The sequence below is a fragment of the Microcebus murinus genome, chromosome 3 (genome assembly GCF_040939455.1).
Source record: "Microcebus murinus isolate Inina chromosome 3, M.murinus_Inina_mat1.0, whole genome shotgun sequence".
In the NCBI taxonomy this organism is placed as follows: domain Eukaryota; kingdom Metazoa; phylum Chordata; class Mammalia; order Primates; family Cheirogaleidae; genus Microcebus; species Microcebus murinus.
The window spans coordinates 76,208,810-76,228,118 of record NC_134106.1 but is presented as its reverse complement, the minus strand read 5'-3'; the positions used below and the strand labels follow the sequence as shown (position 1 = coordinate 76,228,118).

Genomic DNA, 19,309 nt, shown 5'->3' with positions numbered 1-19,309 from the left:
CTAAAAACATATATAGAAAAAAAATTAGCCAGGCATGGTGGTGCATGCCTGTAGTCCCAGCTACTCAGGAGGCTGAGGTAGGAGGATTGCTTGAGCCCAGGAGTTTGAGGTTGCTGTGAGCTAGGCGGACGCCACGTTACTCTAGCCCAGGCAACAGAGTGAGACTCTGGAAAAAAAAAAAAGAGAGAACTGCTTAAGACTTTTACACTGAAAACTACAAAACATCGTTGAAAGAAATTTGAAAAGAAATAAATGAAAAGACATTCTGTATTCATGATTAGAACATCTAATATTGTTAAGGTGGCAGTACTACCCAAAGCAACATATAAATTCAGTGCAACCCTTATCAAAATCCTAGCTGGTTATTTTGCAGAAATTAACAAGCCAGTTCTGATACTCATATGGAAATGAACAGGACCTAGAATGGTAGAAACAATCTTGAAAAAGAAGAAAATTTGGAGGACTCACGCTTCTCAATTTCAAAACTTACTGCAAAGTTACATTAATGAAGACACTATGATACTGGCATAAGGATAGACATATAGATTGTTGGAATAAAAGTGAGAGTCCAGAAATAAGCCCTGTGTTTTTGGTTAATTTCCAACAAAGAGCCAGGTGCAATGGCTCATGCCTGTAATCTAGGCACTTTGGGAGGCCAAGATGGGAGGATTGCTTGAGGCCTGGAGTTGAGACAAGCCTGGGAAACATGGAGACTCCATCACTACAAAATTTTTTTTATTATTTAATATTTTATTTTTTTAATATGAAGGGGTAGGAGTGGTGAGAACAGATGTTCAGTTGCCTTGTTTTTGTTGAGGCAGAGTCTCACTCTGCCGCCCTGGGTAGAGTGTGGTGACATTATTGCAGCTTACTGCAACCTCCAACTCCTGGGCTGTTAGCAATCCTTCTGCCTCAGACTCCTGAGTAGCTGGGACAACAGGCATGCACTGCAATGCCTGGCTGGTTTTTGGGGTTTTTTTTTGTTTTTCTCTTTTGGATAGAGAGGGGGTCTCAGGCTAGTCTTGAACTCCTGAACTCAAGCAATCCTCCCACCTTGGTCTTCCAGAGTGCTACAGGTACATGATTACAGGCAGGAGCCACTGTGCCCGGCCAAAAAAAATATTTTGAAAAAATATTTACCTGGGTGTGGTGGCCTGTACCTGTAGTCCCAGCTACTTGGGAGGCTGAGGCAATGGGATTGCTTGAGCCCAGGAGTTTGAGGTTACAGTGAGCTATGATTGTACCACTGGGTGACAGCCTAGATGACAGAGCAAGATCCTGTGCCTTAAAAAAATTTTGTTTTTCAACAGGGGTGCCAAGACAGTTCAATGGGGAAAAGAATGAATAGTCTTTTCTAAAAATGACACTGGGACAACTGAAGATGCACATGCAAAATGATGAATTTAGACCTCTACCTCACATAATACACAAAAATTAACTCAAAATGGATCAGACCTACTATAAGCTAAATTATAAAACTCTTAGAAAATATAGATATAAGTCCTTGTGACCTCAGATTAGGCAGTGGTTTTTTAGATGTAGCACTAAAAACATAGGCAGTCAAAGAAAAAAATAGATAAATTAGACTTCATCAAAATTAAAAATTTTTTTGTATCAAAGGACACTATCAAAAAAATGAAGGCCAGGTGTGGTGGCTATAATGCCTATAATCCTAGTAGCACTTTGGGAAGCCAAGGTGGGAGGATCACTTGAGGCCAGGAGTTCTAGACCAACCTAAACAACATAGTAAGATCCCCATCTCTACCAAAAAAAAAAAAAAAAATTAGCTGGGTGTGGTAGTGCATTAGCTGGGTGAGGCTGATGCAAGAGGATTGCTTGAGCCCAGGAGTTCAAGGTTGCAGTGAGCTATGATTGTGTCACTGTACTCTAGCCTGGCAACAGAGCGAGACCCTGTCAGGAGGGAGGGAGGTAAATTGACAGCCCACCATAGAATGAAAGAAAATATTATAAATCATATCTGGTAATGGACTAGTATCTAAAATATTATATAAAGAACTATCAAAATTCAATAATAAAAAGACAACCCAGTTTAAAAATAGACAAAGGATTTCAACAGACATTTCTCCAAGGAGGTTGCAATGGCCAATAAACACATGAAAAGTAGTTCAATGTCATTAGTCATTAGGGAAATACCAGTTAAAACCATAGTGAGATACTTTCACATGCACTAGGATGGCTTATAATAAAAAAGATGGACAATAACTGTTGGCAAGGATGTGGATGTGGAGCAATTGGAACCCTCATACATTGGTGTAAATATAAAATGGTGCAGTTGTTTGGAAAACAGTTTGGCAGTTCCTCAGAAGGTTAGCATTGAGTTACCATGATCCAGCAAATCCACTCCTAGGAATCTGCTCATGCGAATTGAAAACATATGTCTAATTAGCCAGGCATGGTGGCACATGCCTGTAGTCCAAGCTACTTGGGAGGCTGAGGCAGGCAGTAGATCACTTGAGCCCAGGAGTTTGAGGTTGCTGTGAGCTAGGCTGACCCCACGCACTCTAGCCTGGGCAACAGAGTGAGACTTTGTCTCAAAAACAAAAAAAAAAAAAGAAAGAAAAAGAAAACACATGTCTACACAAAAACCTGTACACAAATGTTCATGGCAGTAGTATTCATAATAATAAAGTAGAAACAACCTGTATATCCATTATCTGATGAATGGATGAACAAAATGTGATATATCTATACAATGGAATATTTGCTCAGCTATTGAAAATAATAAAGTACAACATGGATGAACCTTGAAGATATGTGAAGCCGAAGAAACTAGACACAAAAGAGTACATATTATATGACTCCAATGGAAATGTTTAGAAATGGGCTAATCCATAGAGATAGAAACTAGATTAGTGGTTACCTAGAGCTAGGGGTAGGCAGGTATAGTAAATGACTAATGATGGGTATAAGGTTTCTTTTGAAAATGTTCTGGAATTAGATAGTGATTATTGTTATATAACCTTATGAATATATTAGCAAGCACTGAGTTGCTGTAAAAGGGTGAATCGTATAGTGTGTTAATTATATATCAATTTGAAAATGAGGGGGAAGAATATATACTCTGCAATGTAATAAGACAACTCAATAAACCATGGGTATAAGATATCAAATGCCATTTCACAATCATAAATCTTAATAGTTAACATGTGAGGTCTAATTATGGACCAGGTATTGAGCACTTTACATACAAGTTTGTTTATAATCTTTACAACAAACTTGAGGGTTGATACTATTATTATCCCCATTTTATATTATAGATTTAGAAATTGGACTGGGATTCAAACTCAGGAACTCAGTTTTTATTCACTATGCTATAAACTGTTTTACCGCCACACAATTGTTCTGCAAGTCTTTGTGTGGACACTTTGTTTCACAGGGCTGACTAACACATCTACACCATGGCTGTTTTTCTTCTTTCCCAGATCCATTAATGAGATGAAACGGTTGGAGGAAATGTCACATTTGTTTCAGAGCTCTGGAATCAGGTGCCACCTTCCAGAACCAAAATCTCAAACAGAAGGGAATGAAGATTCGGAAGACAAAGAACAACCATGGGAAATGGTGATGGATAAGAAACACTTCAAGCTGTGGAGGCGTCCAATTACAGGCACCCACCTTTACCAGTACCGAGGTGAGCCCAGCATGGCTGCCTTTTCAGTGTGTGCCCAGGTGTACAGGACTTCTGTTCTTCTTGTTTTTCAGAAAATTGCCATGTTTTTTTGTTTGTTGTCCCAAATCACATGCCTCAGTGTTGTCTTTGCTGTAGGTTGTCTTAGTTTTACTTTGTTACTCCAATAGGACTTCTGGTTTCTTTCTTTCTTTTTTTTCATTTTTTAGAGATGAGAGTCCCGCTATGTTGCCCAGGCTGGTGTCAAACTCCTGGCTGCAAGTGATCCTCCTGTCTCAGCCTCCTGAGTAGCTGGGAAGGGCTTCTAGTTTCTAAACCTGCCTTTAAGATCTGTCCGTACTGGCCAGGTGCGGTGGCTCACGCCTGTAATCCTAGCTCTCTGGGAGGCCAAGGCAGGAGTATCGCTCAAGGTCAGGAGTTAGAAATCAGCCTGAGCAAGAGTGAGACCCCCTTCTCTACTAAAAATAGAAATTAATTGGCCAACTAAAAATATATAGAAAAAATTAGCTGGGCATGGTGGCACATGCCTGTATTGCTTGAGCCCAGGTGTTTGAGGTTGCTGTGAGCTAGGCTGATGCCACGGCACTCTAGCCTGGGCAACAAAATGAGGCTCCGTCCTCCCCCCCACCCCCCCAAAAAAAGATCTGTCAGTACTCTTTTTTTTTTTAATTGATTACTACTTTTTTATTCTTTTTATTTTTTGCACCTGTACTATGGAAATCTGTCGGTACTCTAGAATTGAAATGCAGTTAGGTGATAGGAATAGGGTGAGTGACAGAGTGTGACAAACATTCCTTATTCTTTCTTGTCATTCTAGTTTTTGGAACTTACACAGATGTGACACCCCGGCAGTTCTTCAACGTTCAGGTGGGTTAATTATACTTTCTAGATTTGGAGCCTCCTAGCAAACCCATTACCCTTGTCCACATGAACAATTTCTCTGACTCAGATAACATTGACTTTGATACATCCATGTAGCTACTGTCATCCCATAGGAATGGATTCGAATGCTTTAATATATTTTAAAAGGCTTTATATATTTTTTCCTGAACAATTTGAGGGTCGGTTACATACATCATATCCCTTTATTCCTAAATCCTTCAGTGCATATTTCCTGAAACTAGACATATTCTCTTAATTAATCATGATATTATCAAAGTCAGTAAATTTAACTTTGATGCAACGGTTTTATGTAATCTTTGGTTTGTATTCCAGTTTTATTAGTTGACCAGTAGTGTCCTTTATAGCATTTTCCCCTTCAGTACAGATCCAATCAGGATTACATTTAGTTGTCACATCTCTTTTTTAATCTGGAACATTTCATAGGGAAGGTCTTTATTTAATAAAGAGTATCTGTTCAAAGATTGCTTTCTTCCTTGAGGAGGAAATGTTTAAAAATAAATGAAAAGGGGAAGTGGAGTCACCTAATGTTCTACAAAAATTTTTTCCTTCCTGGATTTTTCATGTGTTTTGCCAGACTTTCAGTATCTAGTTTGTTGGTTATAACATCAACTGGTAATATGTATAGCCATTTTCCCCTAAGCACTGAATTTTGTCAATTTATATTGAATTTTTGTTGGTTTGGATGTATTTATCTGTCTTAATTTGAAATTCCTTAGTTACCAGTGATGACAGAATTTTAAAAAATACGCTACTTGCATTTTGTTTTTTTGTGAGGTGTCTGCTCATGGTTTTGGACTTTTTGTCTGTTTAAAATTTTTAGGCCCTTTTCTCGCCAGGTATTCTCGTGTGAGTGACATTGTCTTTAAACCCTGTGTGGCAATCCCTGATGCACCTCAGTGATGTCCAAGGAAGATGGGGCAACCTGGAAGTCCAACTATTTCCTTAAGTTCATCCAACTTTTGGATAATTATCCAAAATGCTTCACTGGGGGAGCAGACAACATGGGCTCCAAGCATATACAGCAGATCCACATATCCCTTCAAGGGTGCTGTGGTGCTGATGGGCAAGCACACCATGATGTGGAAGACCATTGAGCACCTCTGGAAAACAACCCAGTTCTAGAGAAACTGTTGCCTCACCGGGGGAATGTGGGCTTTTTGTTCACTAAGGAGGACCTCATTGGGATCAGGGATATGCTGCTGGCTGCTACCCGTGTGCCCCTGTGAAGTCATTGTGCCAGCCCAGAATACTGGTCTGGGGCCAGAGAAGACCTCCTTCCAGGCTTTAGGCATCACCACTAACATCTCCAGGGCACCATTGATATCCTGAATGATGTCAGCTGATTAAGACTGGAGACAAAGTGGGAGCCAGCAAAGCCACACTGCTGAACATCCTTAACATCTCCCCCTTCTCCTTTGGTCATCAGCAGGTGTTTCACAATGGCAGCATCTACTGCCCTGAAGTGCATGACATTACAGAGGAAACTGCATTCTCATTTCCTGGAGGGTGTCCACAAGGTTGCCAGCATTTGCAGATTGGTTACCCAGTTGTTGCATCAGTACCCCATTCTATTATCAATGGGTACAAATGAGTCCTGGCTTTGTCTATGGAGACTGATCCATCTGCTTTTGTGGCTGCTGCCCCTGTGGTGGCCGACACCACTGCTCCTCCTGCTGCTGCTGCAGCCCCTACCCAAGGTTGAAGGCAAGGAAGAGTTGGAGGAGTCTGACGAGGATATGGGATTTGATCTCTTTGTCTAATCACCAAAAAGAACAAACTCAGCCAGCTTTATTTGCAAAACAAGGAAATAAAGGCTTCTCTTAAAAAAAAAAAACTTATTAGAATTGTCTTACTCACACACTTTTATATCACTATAGTATTTTTCCCAGATGTATCTGTTGTAATATTTTTTCTTCCACTTCTCCTTGGAATGATATTGGCCTATACGAATGGATTTTAAAAGAATCATCTGTAGTAAACATAGCTGTATCTCTCACATTTTGGCACTATTATATCCAGTCACTGTTTCCTCATAATAAGATCCTTGGGTCAGAGGCTGAAGCATTTGGAAAGCCTTCTACATTTTTGTTTTGGATGTTCTTGGATCTTCATGGTCTTCTCTCTTTCTGCAGCTGGACACAGAGTATAGAAAAAAGTGGGATGCCCTGGTGATCAAGCTGGAGGTGATCGAGAGGGATGTGGTTAGTGGTTCTGAGGTTCTTCACTGGGTAACCCATTTTCCTGTAAGTATTTTTACTTCTGATTTTTCTTCTATCAAGTCTGTGTAATGCAGAACACTAATCCTGCTCCTCCATTTCTTTAGTATCCAATGTACTCACGGGATTATGTTTATGTTCGGCGGTATAGTGTGGACCAGGAAAACAACATGATGGTGTTGGTGTCACGGTATGTATGACTGCCTGTGGCTTTTGCTGAACTCCTTTAGCTGTGCCCTTCGTACAGATGTACGAATCTGAGTTTGCATGTTCTCAGTGCACTGAGTCTCCCACAGCTTCCCAGCAGCCAGTGCCCCATCCTTCCAGCCAGATGAGTGGGCAGTTACTATCTAGGGAGAATCAAGAGATACAAGCTTTTAGTTAAACAGTTTCTCTGTTCCTTAATGTTAGCAATTAAAAAGAATTGCTGTCATCTTCAACACAAAGCATAGTGAGCTGTACATTACCAAAGAAACTCACTTCATTTTTAGAACTTAGTCTGTATTCATTCATTTTAGTGACTCCTCTATTGTGTTCATTTAAAAATTAGAGCCAGCCAATATTTAAGTCTTCCCCTTTAACCTTAGCTCTCCTGTTGTTTTATACACAAACATTACTAAGAATTTGCTTTACCTTTCTTCCTTACCAGTGCTGTGGAGCACCCTAGTGTGCCAGAGTCTCCGGAATTCGTCAGGGTCAGATCGTATGAATCCCAAATGGTTATCCGTCCCCACAAGTCATTTGATGAGGTGAGTTTTACCTCATTTAAGAGAGAATGTGACCGGGCGTGGTGGCTCATGCCTGTAATCCTAGCTTTCTGGAAGGCTGAGGCAGTAGGATTGCTTGAGCCCAGGAGTTTGAGGTTGCTGTGAGCTAGGCTGATGCCACGGCACTCTAGCCCAGGCAACAGAGTGAGACTCTATCTCAAAAAAAAGAGAGAGAGAATGTGTCATGGCTTTGGGATTTTCTCAAGGAATGCCTTTTAACTGAACCTGCTAAGGTAATGTGGCCCGAGAATTTGCATTCTTAAAAAGTAGTCTGGTGAGTCCAATGCTGCTAGTCTGGGAACCCCTGCTGTAGGCTGGTATACCTAGCAAAAGATCGCCAAGCATGAAGTAGTGATGATCCATTGGCTCCTTTTATATGAGACAGTTATGAGAAGATAATAGCCACTGACTCTTTTTTTTTTTTTTTTTTTTGAGACAGAGTCTCACTCTGTTGCCTGGGCTAGAGTGCCTTGGCGACAGCCTGCTCATAGCAACCTCAAACTCCTGGGCTCGGGCGATCCTCCTGTCTCAGCCTCCTGAGGAGCTGGGACTACAGGAACGTGCTACCATGCCTGGCTAATTTTTTCTATATATTTGTAATTGGCCAATTAATTTGTTTCTATTTATAGTAGAGATGGGGTCTTGCTCTTGCTCAGGCTGGTTTCAAACTCCTAACCTTGAGCAATCCACCCGCCTCGGCCTCCCAGAGTGCTAGGATTACAGCCACTGCGCCCAGCCGCCACTGACTCTTAAGCCTGTATCAGCAACATTCTTCAAGAACTAGAGCGAGTACCTTCCATCAGTATTTCACTACAGTGGACAGAGCAGTGAAAACCTTTTTGGACTTCTGCTTCCTTGTCTGTAAAATGGGAGGATTGGACTAATGCTCTCTGCCTTCTTTAAAAATCTGTGACCTTTCTTGGAGAAGAATATTTATTTCAGCTTGGGGTGTTTGTTTTTGATTTTTTAACTAAATCTCCATTGTGTGTGCATATTAATGTCAGCAATTGCTGTTTATAGTTTTATTTCACCTTATAATGGCTTTGTTTCTCCCTATCATTTGTGTTTTAGAGCTATATGGACTATCTTCTTTAGTGTGGTTTTCTTGTTCTTGTCAAGTTGTTTTATTAACCACCTGAAATAGGACTTTCATTATGACAGAGACTGTGGTTCACTTCAATGTAGTGTTTGACTATTTTTTTACTGGGGGATCTCTGTTTACTTGTGTACTACTTTTATAGCTTTATTTTTCAAGCCATGATTGCTACTCATTAGTGGAACACAAAATTTTATTTATTTATTTATTTATTTGGGACATAGTCTCACTCTGTCCCCCGGGCTAGAGTGCCGTGGTGTCAGCCTAGCTCACAGCAACCTCAAACTCCTGGGCTCAAGCAATCCTTCTGCCTCAGCCTCCCGAGTAGCTGGGACTATAATACATGCCCGTGTATATAGTATATTATAAAAAATATATTATAAAATATATTGTTTAATATATTAAATAATATATATAATATTATAAATATAATATATTTACAATATATTATAAGATATATTATTTATTTATTTGGGACACAGTCTCACTCTGTCCCCCGGGCTAGAGTGCCATGGTGTCAGCCTAGCTCATAGCAACCTCAAACTCCTGGGCTCAAGCAATCCTTCTACCTCAGCCTCCCGAGTAACTGAGACTATAATACATGCCCGGCTAATTTTTTCTATATATTTTTAGTTGTCCAGCCAATTTCTTTCTATTTTTTTATTAGAGACGGGGTCTCGCTCTTGCTCAGGTTAGTCTTGAACTCCTGAGCTCAAACGATCCACTTGCCTCGGCCTCCCAGAGTGCTAGGATTACAGGCGTGAGCCACACCTTAAGAAAATTAATTTAGGGAATTATGATTAGTTTTTTTAAAAAAGAATAAATAGAACAGGATAGAAACTACCTGAGTGTAAATGTATTTCATGAAACTTTTGTTTGGTTACATAAGTGCACATAAGTGTGTATATGAGAGGGAGAGAAGGAACTAGGTTGTGATGTTAAAAGGATTATTTACAATGGGTTATGGTTAAAATGTTTGAAAGTCCTTTGCTTTGAAGATGGAAAAGAAGTGAGGCTCTGTCTGGCTACTTACCTATAGGGAGGGAAGAGTGGGTCAGGCAGGCTGAGAACAGTGTGGGAGGGAGACATGCTTTGCTTTATTCCTTTATGTTGCTTTTGAAATTTGAACCATGTCCATCTGTTACCTACTTGGAAAAAAGTGACAAGTTTCAGCATTGGTGCCTTTAGAAACCATAACCACAAAACAGCTAAGGCATGGTTTAGCACTTAGGGTGTGTTGTGTCTAGTAGGCACCTTACAGTATTTCTTCTAGCTGGGTTGGGAGAACAATAAGAATTATCAATATAATTTTTTTAGTGTATTTGTGGCAAGCCCTTAAAAAAAAAAGTAGGACTTGAGTTAGTCCTTGAAAAAAAGGCAGACTGGATAGATAGAGGAAAACAGGAAGGGGTCTGGAGGTAGAAGACATGATTCAAGCAAAGGCAAAGATAGGAATGAGGCATATATGTGCTCAGAGACTCGTGCTTAGCAAAAAAGGTAGAAGTTAGAGAATAGTGTTAAATAATATTGACTCTGTTTAGACAGTACTCAGAGACCAGGTGGCAGAGTTTGGATTTGCCAGATAGAAAGTAGATCCTTGAGCCAAGGCATGGTGTTTTGTTTGTTTTGCTTTTTATTATGAAAAAATTGAAATGTATACAAAAGATATAGAAGTAGAAAGAATAGTACAGTGAACCTTGTGTATCTATCACTAGCTCATTATCAACTCATGGCCAAATTTGTTTATCTGTACCCCTTCCCCTATTTTTTTCCTACTCCCCTGATTATTTTGAAGCAAATTCTAGCTTTACTATAGAGGGACCCAGTTCTTCTATAAGTATTTCAGTATTTATCTCAGAAAGAGTTTTTTTTTATTGTTGTGTTTTTTATTTTGGGACATTGTCTGACTCTGGTGTCATCATAGTTCATTGCAACCTCAAACTCCTAGGCTCCAGAGATCCTCCCTGCCTCACCCTCCCGAGTAGCTGGGACTACAAGCATGCACCACAACCCCTGACTCATTTTTGTATTTTTTGTAGAGACTGTGTCTCACTATGTTGCTCAGGCTGATCTCAAACTCCTAGGCTCAAGTGATCCTCCTGCCTCAGCCTCCTGGGTAGCTGGAACTACAGACACGTGCCACCATGCCCGGCTAATTTTTTCTGTTTTTAATTGTTATGGCTAATTTCTTTCTATGTATAGTAGAGACAGGGTCTTGCTCTTGCTCAGGCTGGTTTCAAACTCCTGATCTCAAGCAATCCTCCTACCTCCGGCCTCCCAGAGTGCTGGGATTACAGGCGTGGGCCACTTGAACTTTTTTGTAGTTGGTTTGTTTGAATCAAGATCCAAATATCATCTAGACATTGGAATTCATTCCTACTGTCTTTTGAGTCTCTTGAAAATCAGTTAAGTTCCTCTCTTTTTTTTTTCTTCTTGTATTTGTATTTGTTGAAGAAGCAGAGTTTTTTTGTCCTGGATCTTGCTGGTTATATCACCATTGTGTCCATGGTGTCATTTAACATAGTCTTCTGTCTCCTGTATTTCCTATATATTGATAGTTAGATGTAGAGGATTGAACAGATTCAGGTGTTTGTTTTGGGCAAGACCACTTTATCAGGAGACAATATGATGTCTTATTGTTACTTTTTTTTGTGGATTTAGAAGTTATTGATTATTGCTTATATCCATTATTTCATTAGGGGTCACAAAGTGCTGATTTTTTTTTTCCCAAAATATTAAGGGGGTACAAATGTTTTAGGTTACATGGATCACTTTTCTAATGCTTGAGTCCTGGCTAAAGGTGTCAAAGTGCTGATTTTGTAATTCCTTCATTAGCTGAAATACTTTATAGAAAATTTTCCTCATCAACTATTTGGTTTTATATAGGAAAGGGAAATAAGAGATATGCTTGATTTTGTTGTTGTTGTTTTCCTTCATTTACTAGTTTTCAAAATAAAATAATGAGTGAGTTCATTCCTTCATTTAGGGATCCCCCAAAAGTAAGGTTTTTATGTTTTGGTTTTTTAAGAAGCATCATTAGAAACTTACAGATCTAAACATAACTGGTTAGTTTTAATCCATCCACCCAACCAAGTTTAATATTTACAGTTAGTTATTCTTATTTATGCTCCAATCGATCCCAATTTTGGCCATTGGGAGCCTCTTAATGGCTCAAGTCCTTTTGACATGACCCTATGAGGTTTCTTGCCTTCTGGTGTTAAAAGATGTTCCAGGTTCATCTAGTATATTTTTAGCTCTAAACCTGGAAATTAGCATTTCTTGAGGGAGTCCTGGTTCCACTTAGTGGAAAATGGCTTTTAAATACCACAGTTTGGCTATTAGGAGTACTCATAGCAACTGGGTTTGTTATTGTTTTTAGTACTTTTCAGAAGATAGAACTAAGTGATACATTTTATTTGCATGTTCATTTTAAGATAAAACAAATCCTAAGTGTATACTAATACTTTTAATTCAAATTCAGAACTGCAGAGTTTCTATTATGTTATTAAGTATGGAATGTCAATTTCCTTAAGTACTATGTTTGACAGTTGATACTCTGACATTTCACTTTGACACTTATTTTTATCATGAAGGTATATCCTCATTCTTTCAAACACATTTTGGCTTGTGATTATCTCTCAAAAAATTTTTTAGAGCAATTTTTGTGAAACCATGAATAAGTCACAACTTAATGTTACTTTTTAATATGAGTTTCGTTGTGGAACCAATGCAGTGCAGACAGCTTGACATATCAATGAAGTGTTTGGGAAGGATGTGGCTAATGAATGCACAGTCTGTCGATGGTTTGAGAAGTTCCATTCTGGTGATTTTAATCTTGAAAATGAGCCACGTGAGTGACCTGAGACCAAGGTGGATAATGATGACCTGAAAGCTGTGGTGGCAGCGAATCCATCTCAACCTACACATGAATTAGCAGCAAGCAAGGTTTGATGTTACTATTCCAACAATATTGGACCATTTGAAACAAATGGGTGAGGTAAAAAAGCTGGGATACATGGGTTCTGTGTGAATTAAATGAGCAGAGAAATCTTCTCCAAGCTCTTTTTTGCTGTCGTGACATAAAGGCGAACCATTTCTATACCTTATTGTTAGGTGTGGTGAAAAATGGATTCTTTTTGACAGTCATAAGCGTTCAGCACAACGGGTGGAGAAAGATGAAGTGCCAAAATTCAGTCCGAACCTGAATATTCATCACAAAAAGCTAATGTTGTCTGTTTGGTGGTCCAGCGCTGGTATTATCTACTACAGCTTCATGAACCCTGGTCAGTTGATTACAGTGGATGTCTACTGCAAATTGGATGAAATGATGAGGATGCTTGTGATTAAGCAGCCGAGATTGGTCAGTAGAGACAAAGCAATCCTCTTGTAAGACCACATGTCACAAAAAACAATGCTGTTCAAACCACAGAAGCTGGACTTGGAAACTCTCTGTCATCCACTGTATTCACCAGACCTTGCACCAACCAACTACCATTTCTTGGAGACTTTGGACCACTTCTTACAAGGGAAAATATTTGATTCTTACAAGCTGTGGAAAACGCCTTTGACGATTTCATTGCCACTGACTCCCCAGGCTTCTTTGCTGCTGGCATAAACAAGCTACTATTAAGATGGCAAAAAACTGTGTCAATAGTTTAGGTGCATACTTTGGTTGATTGTACTGCTTCTTGTTTGAGATATAGTAAACTATGCTTTTGATTCAAAATTAGACATATCATATTTAATGGCCTATATTTATAGCTTATATATGTTATCTTTCCCTGTGTTGCAAAACTGAATTCCCAATAACATCAACACAACTACTCATTTCCTTTGCACTGAAAGACACACACAGCAGCCTCAGATGGTAACAATGCCAACAAGATCACCAATAATAGAAAGAATAAAAATTTGTATGTCTTTTTGCCCTCAGGTTATGCACAGTGTGAACAAACTATTGAACTTTAAAGTTACTTGAAATAGGTCTTGTTATTTTAGTTTTTTCCTACCAACTCAATAACAATTAAATTCCTTACTTTCCACTTTATCTTTGATTTTTAGATATTGGTTTTTAAATTTAATTTTGTTTTGTTAAATTATGATAAATACTTATTTCGAAAGTCAAATCTATAAAGTAAGGAACAATCAGGGTAATTTAGATTATCTCCTATTTTTTCTACCCATTTTCTTCCTTCCTTCCTTCCTATGGGTAATCATTGTTTTTGGCTTTTCGTAATATAAGCAGTAGTGGATGAGAACCCAGGTCTATTGACTTTCCAGTCTCAGTGTTTTGTGGGTAGAGTGATGAAAGTCTTTTACGTGTATTGACTCATTTAGTCTCATAACCAACCTTTGTGGTGGTTTTTGTTACATTCCTATTTTACAGGCTTTACCTCTCTTTCCTTTTTTACTTCTACAGCATTCAGTCTCTGTCATGGCACCTTTTTATCCTATTAATAAGAAGCTCCTGTGGGCAAGGACTGAAGCAAATTTGTTTTCTTTTTTTTTGTTTTGTTTTTTTATTTATTTATTTTTAATTTTTAGTCACAGCAGTGTCTGACAACAAATTTGTCTGAAAACAAATTTGTTTTCTTTACAACACAGTGCCAGACACACAGCAGACATTCAAATATATGTTGAACAAATGAATAAAAGGTTAAATAATGCACTTGGGGGGAAAAAAGAAGATGGACTTTGCTGGGGAAACACAAGAGTTTAGTCATTGCTCTGCACCTGGAGTTGTGACCAGTCTTGCTTTTTTAAAAAGTACAGATATAAAAGTCCCTTTGAGAAGAGCATAATTGGTTTAGACTTCTCCTAGTATCAGGATACCTGTAAATCTCCTTAATACCGTGTCCTTCACTGTATCACACAGTGAGAAGGATGAGCCAGAAATATAGTGGTTGTGTGGGCCCCTGCGGTCTCTCACTGAGTGTGTGGGTGCCCTTGGGCAAAGTTACTTAACCTCTTTGTGTTCAGTTTCTTTTTCTATAAAATGGGGAATGGTCATGCCTACATCATAGGATTTTTGTGAGGAATTGGGAGCAGTTCCTAGCACACAGTAAGCATTATATAAATGTATATATAAATGTTTGCTGGTGGTAGTAGTAGTAGTAGCAGTAATAGTAGGGTTGATACCATTTTGGTAAAGATTAAGCTCTATAAACTGTAAACATTGGGGATATGTCTTGGGTTGGGGGCCTTCAATACTACGCTGTTGGAGGATTTGCTAGAAGGACTGACAAGGACTAAGTGTATAGTTGTATTCACAGCTAAGGTTTATCACAGTGACATAGTATAAGTATACACAATTGGATCATAAGAGAAAAAGACACATGAGGAGTTTGGAGGAATCCATGTGAGGCTTCCTTTAGCAATGAAATGCAACAGTATTGTGTTCAGGAAGACCCATTAGAGAGACTCAACACCCAAAGGTTTTATTAGGAGCTGGTCACATAGTACCCACTGCTTAGCACATACCAAAATTCCAGACCCCTAGGAGCAGAAGTTGTTTTCTACATGAACCACATTGTTTGCATAGTGTAGGCATAGGCAGCCACCCCCAGGAACCAAACCAAGGGTCAGCTTTGCAAGCAGCCTTTCTATAGATAGCAGTCTTTCAGGCCTTTAGTGTTAATTCTTTTCTGCACAGGGTAAAAAAAGGTATTCCCTGCTCCAGAATTAGATCACGGTTTTTCTGTGGTGCTGGTTATAAAGGTGGTGGATAATTTAAGTACCCTCATTTTTGTTGTTTTTCTTTTCCAGAATGGCTTTGACTACTTGCTGACATACAGTGACAATCCCCAGACTGTGTTTCCTCGTTACTGTGTTAGTTGGATGGTTTCCAGTGGTGAGTAGGGACATGTATACCCGGGTTGAGCATTTGGTTTTTCTTTACCTTTTTTATGGCAGCAAGAAGACTAACATTCATCTCACTGGAGTCCTATTAGGGAAATTAAACATCTTTTTGGATTCATTCTTTTCTTTCCTATTTTTTTCTTTTTTATTAATTTATTAAAAATTTATTTTTATCCTTCTTTTAACACCTGTACTTCTCAGTTCTATGGATTCATTCTTGAAACTATATAGATATCAAAGTCACTAGGTGAGGTTGGAATTATAGGGTCCCAAAAAGGAACTTGTACCCAGAGGAGAGGTTTTTGGTATTGTTTTTTGTTTTTTTGAGACAGTCTAACTCTCTACCTGGGCTAGAGTGCCGGAGCATCAGCCTAGCTCACAGCACCCTCAGACTCCTGGGCTCAAGCAACCCTCTTATCTCAGCCTCCCAGGTTGCTCGGACTATAGGCACGTGCCACCATGCCTGGTTAATTTTTTTCTATTTTTAGTTGTTTGGCTAATTTCTTTCTATTTTTAGTAGAGACAGGGTCTCGCCCTTGCTCAGGCTGGTCTCAAACTTCTGAGCTCAAGCAGTCCTCCCGCCTTGGCTTCCCAGAGTGCTAGGATTATAGGCATGAGCCACCGTGCCTGGCCCCAGAGGAGAGTTTCTAAAACATTTGCTTTAGTGCCTTAAATATGGACTATGCACATTGATATATTTAATTTTTTTCTTCAATAGCATTACAAGCCATAAGATCTGGCATAGCGAATGTGGTGATTATAGAGCATTCATCTGGGGAAAGGGTCACCTGGCTTAACAAAGGCTACACATCACAGCTGTAACTGCAGTTTTCCTTTCCAATTTCTTGTCTTAGCATCCTCAATAAAAAGTAATTTTCTTTCTCTGGTTCTTTATAGGCAGCTTATACTTCAGGGGGAGAATGGAGAGATTAGGTATTTCTTTTTTACATTTGTGTAAATAAGATTGGCAGCTACTTTGGCCATGTTATTAGGAGATATTTTAATCTAAAAAGAGTCTTTTGAGACCTCAGTGACCTGATTAGTACCCCTTTTCAAAGGATCAGAGGTCATGGTTTGTTTTCACAAACCCACATATAGGGAATACATTCTGGGAGGCAGCTGTCATTCACAGGTTGGCAGTCAGGCTGTGATCTGTATGAGGAAGAGGTAGCTCCCTACTATCAAAGAAGTAGGGTCTTCTAATTTTGAGCCTACTGTTGGTTTGTATGTCATCTTAACCAGATTCCTCTGTCTCTTAACAGGCATGCCAGATTTCCTGGAGAAGCTGCACATGGCCACTCTGAAAGCCAAGAACATGGAGATTAAAGTAAAGGACTACATCCCAGCTAAGCCTTTGGAAATGAGTAGTGAAGCCAAGGCCACTGCCCAATCCTCCGAGCGGAAGAATGAGGGCAGCTGTGGCCCTGCTCGGATTGAGTATGCCTGATGGGCTTTGGGATAAGAAGGAATAGGCACTTCCAGCCCTATCTCGGTCTCTTTTCACTCTGCTACAGAATGGGGACAAGCCACATGTATTAGAAGGCAGGCATCTGTTGTAACTACGAGTGCAAGATAATTCAATAACTGATGTCCGATTTCATTCAGAGCCCTTATTGCTCTTATCAACACAGAGAGAAGGCTACATCCATGGGGATGTTGTCACATTCTCAGGCCAACTATTTTGAAATTCAGTATTTCACTGAACTAATCTGGAACAAACCTCTCACCTCAGGCCAGAAAGAGATGACCTTCATTTGCATCCTCTGAGTAATTTCCTCTGCTGACATTCCAAATCCCACCATTGGTTTTGCAGTGCTTTGGATTTCATGTAGTTCTGCAGGTCCACATGGAAAGTGTGGTTGGCCGGTAGAGTCAAATGAGGGGTTGATGGGAGTGTTCTTGGTAACAGTCTTGATGGGAATGGGTGTGAACGATACTTGGCCATGTTAAGTGCCTTGTCCTCACCTTTTATCTTTAGGGACATGAAGTTTATACCAAGACATTTCTCTCCTTGCCTGCATAATATCACCCCATTGACTCACTTTACCCAAAGCAGCTTCCTTTGAATCGGCTGGGTTTTCTATATTCATGCACAGAATTCATTGGATGATTGCTTCCTTCCTAACCTTAGCCCATTTTCAAGAGCACTGGAAGATGAATCCTTTTAGATAGTAGCTCCCTTTGTCATCAGTGTGTTGATAGGGTCAGTGGAGATGCTCAAAACATCACATTTAAATTAAATTTTTTTAAACCTTTGTGTCAAAAAGGAGGAATTGGGGAGTTGAGTGGAATACAGCTCCACTGTATAGAAAACACCATTTAGATTCAGGCATTATTTTTTAGACTTGAGGTTTGACTTGTCCTTTTTGGAAGGCTAAAGGCAGAGAAATGATGGCTGGGCCACTCCCCCGGAGCTAGATCTGTAGACAAGCTGTGTGAACGCATAGGTGTGATCTTGCCCCAAATACTAATATAGTGGGGGTGTGGTTTGTGTGACCCTCTTGTTTCGTTAAAAAGTTTTTCCTTCTCTCTTCAGAGCTAAAATAAAACCAACTGCGCTGTTCAGATAAGGTCACAAGCAGATGGTATCAGTTTGGCCTAGCCGGTTTTGCTGTGGTCATGCTGCAGTCTCTTGGGAGAATAGGGATCAAGTTTTACATCTTCCTCCTCCTTTTTTTCTGGAGTCTAAATGACTAGATTTTTCCTTTTTTTTCCCCCCCTGCTCGTTGCCCTTTTTTTGGTGTTAAAAAGTGATCTAAACCTGAGACTAATGTAAACCCTTCCTTGACCTTCTTGTTGCCTATACAGTTTTGTGCCAAGGAAATAACTGCCCCAGTGTTTTATGTCTTGCCTTCTCTGAGTTGTTGGCAGAGCAGAGAGAGAAGCATTGAACAGTCCCAGCTTCTTTTCATTAATCACTTCTCTCTTCTCCCTAGGACCTGACAAAAGCCAGAGAAGAGTCCCTGGGTTATGTCTGAACTTAGCACCTGTGATCACTGGGGTGTGGATGGGTGTGTGAGAGAAAGATTGTGTGTGTGCATGCACAGGTGCTGAGACGTTGTGATTACTCCGTGTTCTGACTTAGGGCAATTTGACTCTGCACTTGGGGTCTCTCTGTACAGTTACCTATGTCATTGTAATGATCTCACTCCTAACTGTGACATTTTTATCAAATGCGTGAATAAATATTGGTACATAAAGATTGGTACGAAAGAGTGTCTTTGGACAATTGGTGGTGGGGAAATCTTGCCTATTGGGCTTATCATTTCTTTCTGATCACAAAGTTGAAAAGAATTTCTACTTCTAAGACTTGGCAGGTGGAAGCAGCAGGGCTTGTTCTTCCTTGGTAGATAGTGGCTGACACACAGCTACCTAGTCTAGACACCTAGCCTTTTACAGGTGACCAGTTTGGCAACTGAAAGTAAAACACCTATTTCTACTTCCCTATCTTGATCTAACCTATATCCTTTGCTTTTAAAGAAGAATCAATTTCAGCCGGGCGCGGTGGCTCACACCTGTAATCTTAGCACTCTGGGAGGCCGAGGCAGGAGGACTGCTTGAGGTCAGGAGTTCGAAACCAGCCTGAGCAAGAGCGAGACCCATCTCTACTATAAATAGAAAGAAATTAATTGGCCAACTAATATGTATAGAAAAAATTAGCCGGGCATGGTGGCGTATGCCTGTAGTCCCAGCTACTCGGGAGGCTGGGGCAGCAGGCTTGCTTGAGGCCAGGAGTTTGAGGTTGCTGTGAGCTACACTGATGCCACGGCACTCACTCTAGCCTGGGCAACAAAGTGAGACTCTGTCTCAAAAAAAAAAA

At 39.9% G+C, this 19,309-nt stretch overlaps 1 protein-coding gene and 1 pseudogene across 1 annotated transcript in view; both read left to right on the top strand.

Annotated features, from left to right (window-relative positions):
• Window positions 1-18,689, top strand: part of STARD7 (StAR related lipid transfer domain containing 7) — a 31,265-nt gene extending 12,576 nt beyond the window's left edge. Inside the window, exons 2-8 of the mRNA XM_012786898.3 lie at window positions 3,444-3,652; window positions 4,467-4,516; window positions 6,685-6,795; window positions 6,876-6,958; window positions 7,418-7,517; window positions 15,397-15,481; window positions 16,752-18,689. Of these exons, the coding sequence (XP_012642352.1) occupies window positions 3,444-3,652; window positions 4,467-4,516; window positions 6,685-6,795; window positions 6,876-6,958; window positions 7,418-7,517; window positions 15,397-15,481; window positions 16,752-16,936 (823 nt within the window). The 3' untranslated portion in view covers window positions 16,937-18,689. The remainder of the gene's footprint in view (window positions 1-3,443; window positions 3,653-4,466; window positions 4,517-6,684; window positions 6,796-6,875; window positions 6,959-7,417; window positions 7,518-15,396; window positions 15,482-16,751) is intronic.
• On the top strand, window positions 4,475-6,678 carry LOC105883636 (large ribosomal subunit protein uL10 pseudogene; annotated as a pseudogene).
• Window positions 18,690-19,309: the final 620 nt, after the last annotated feature.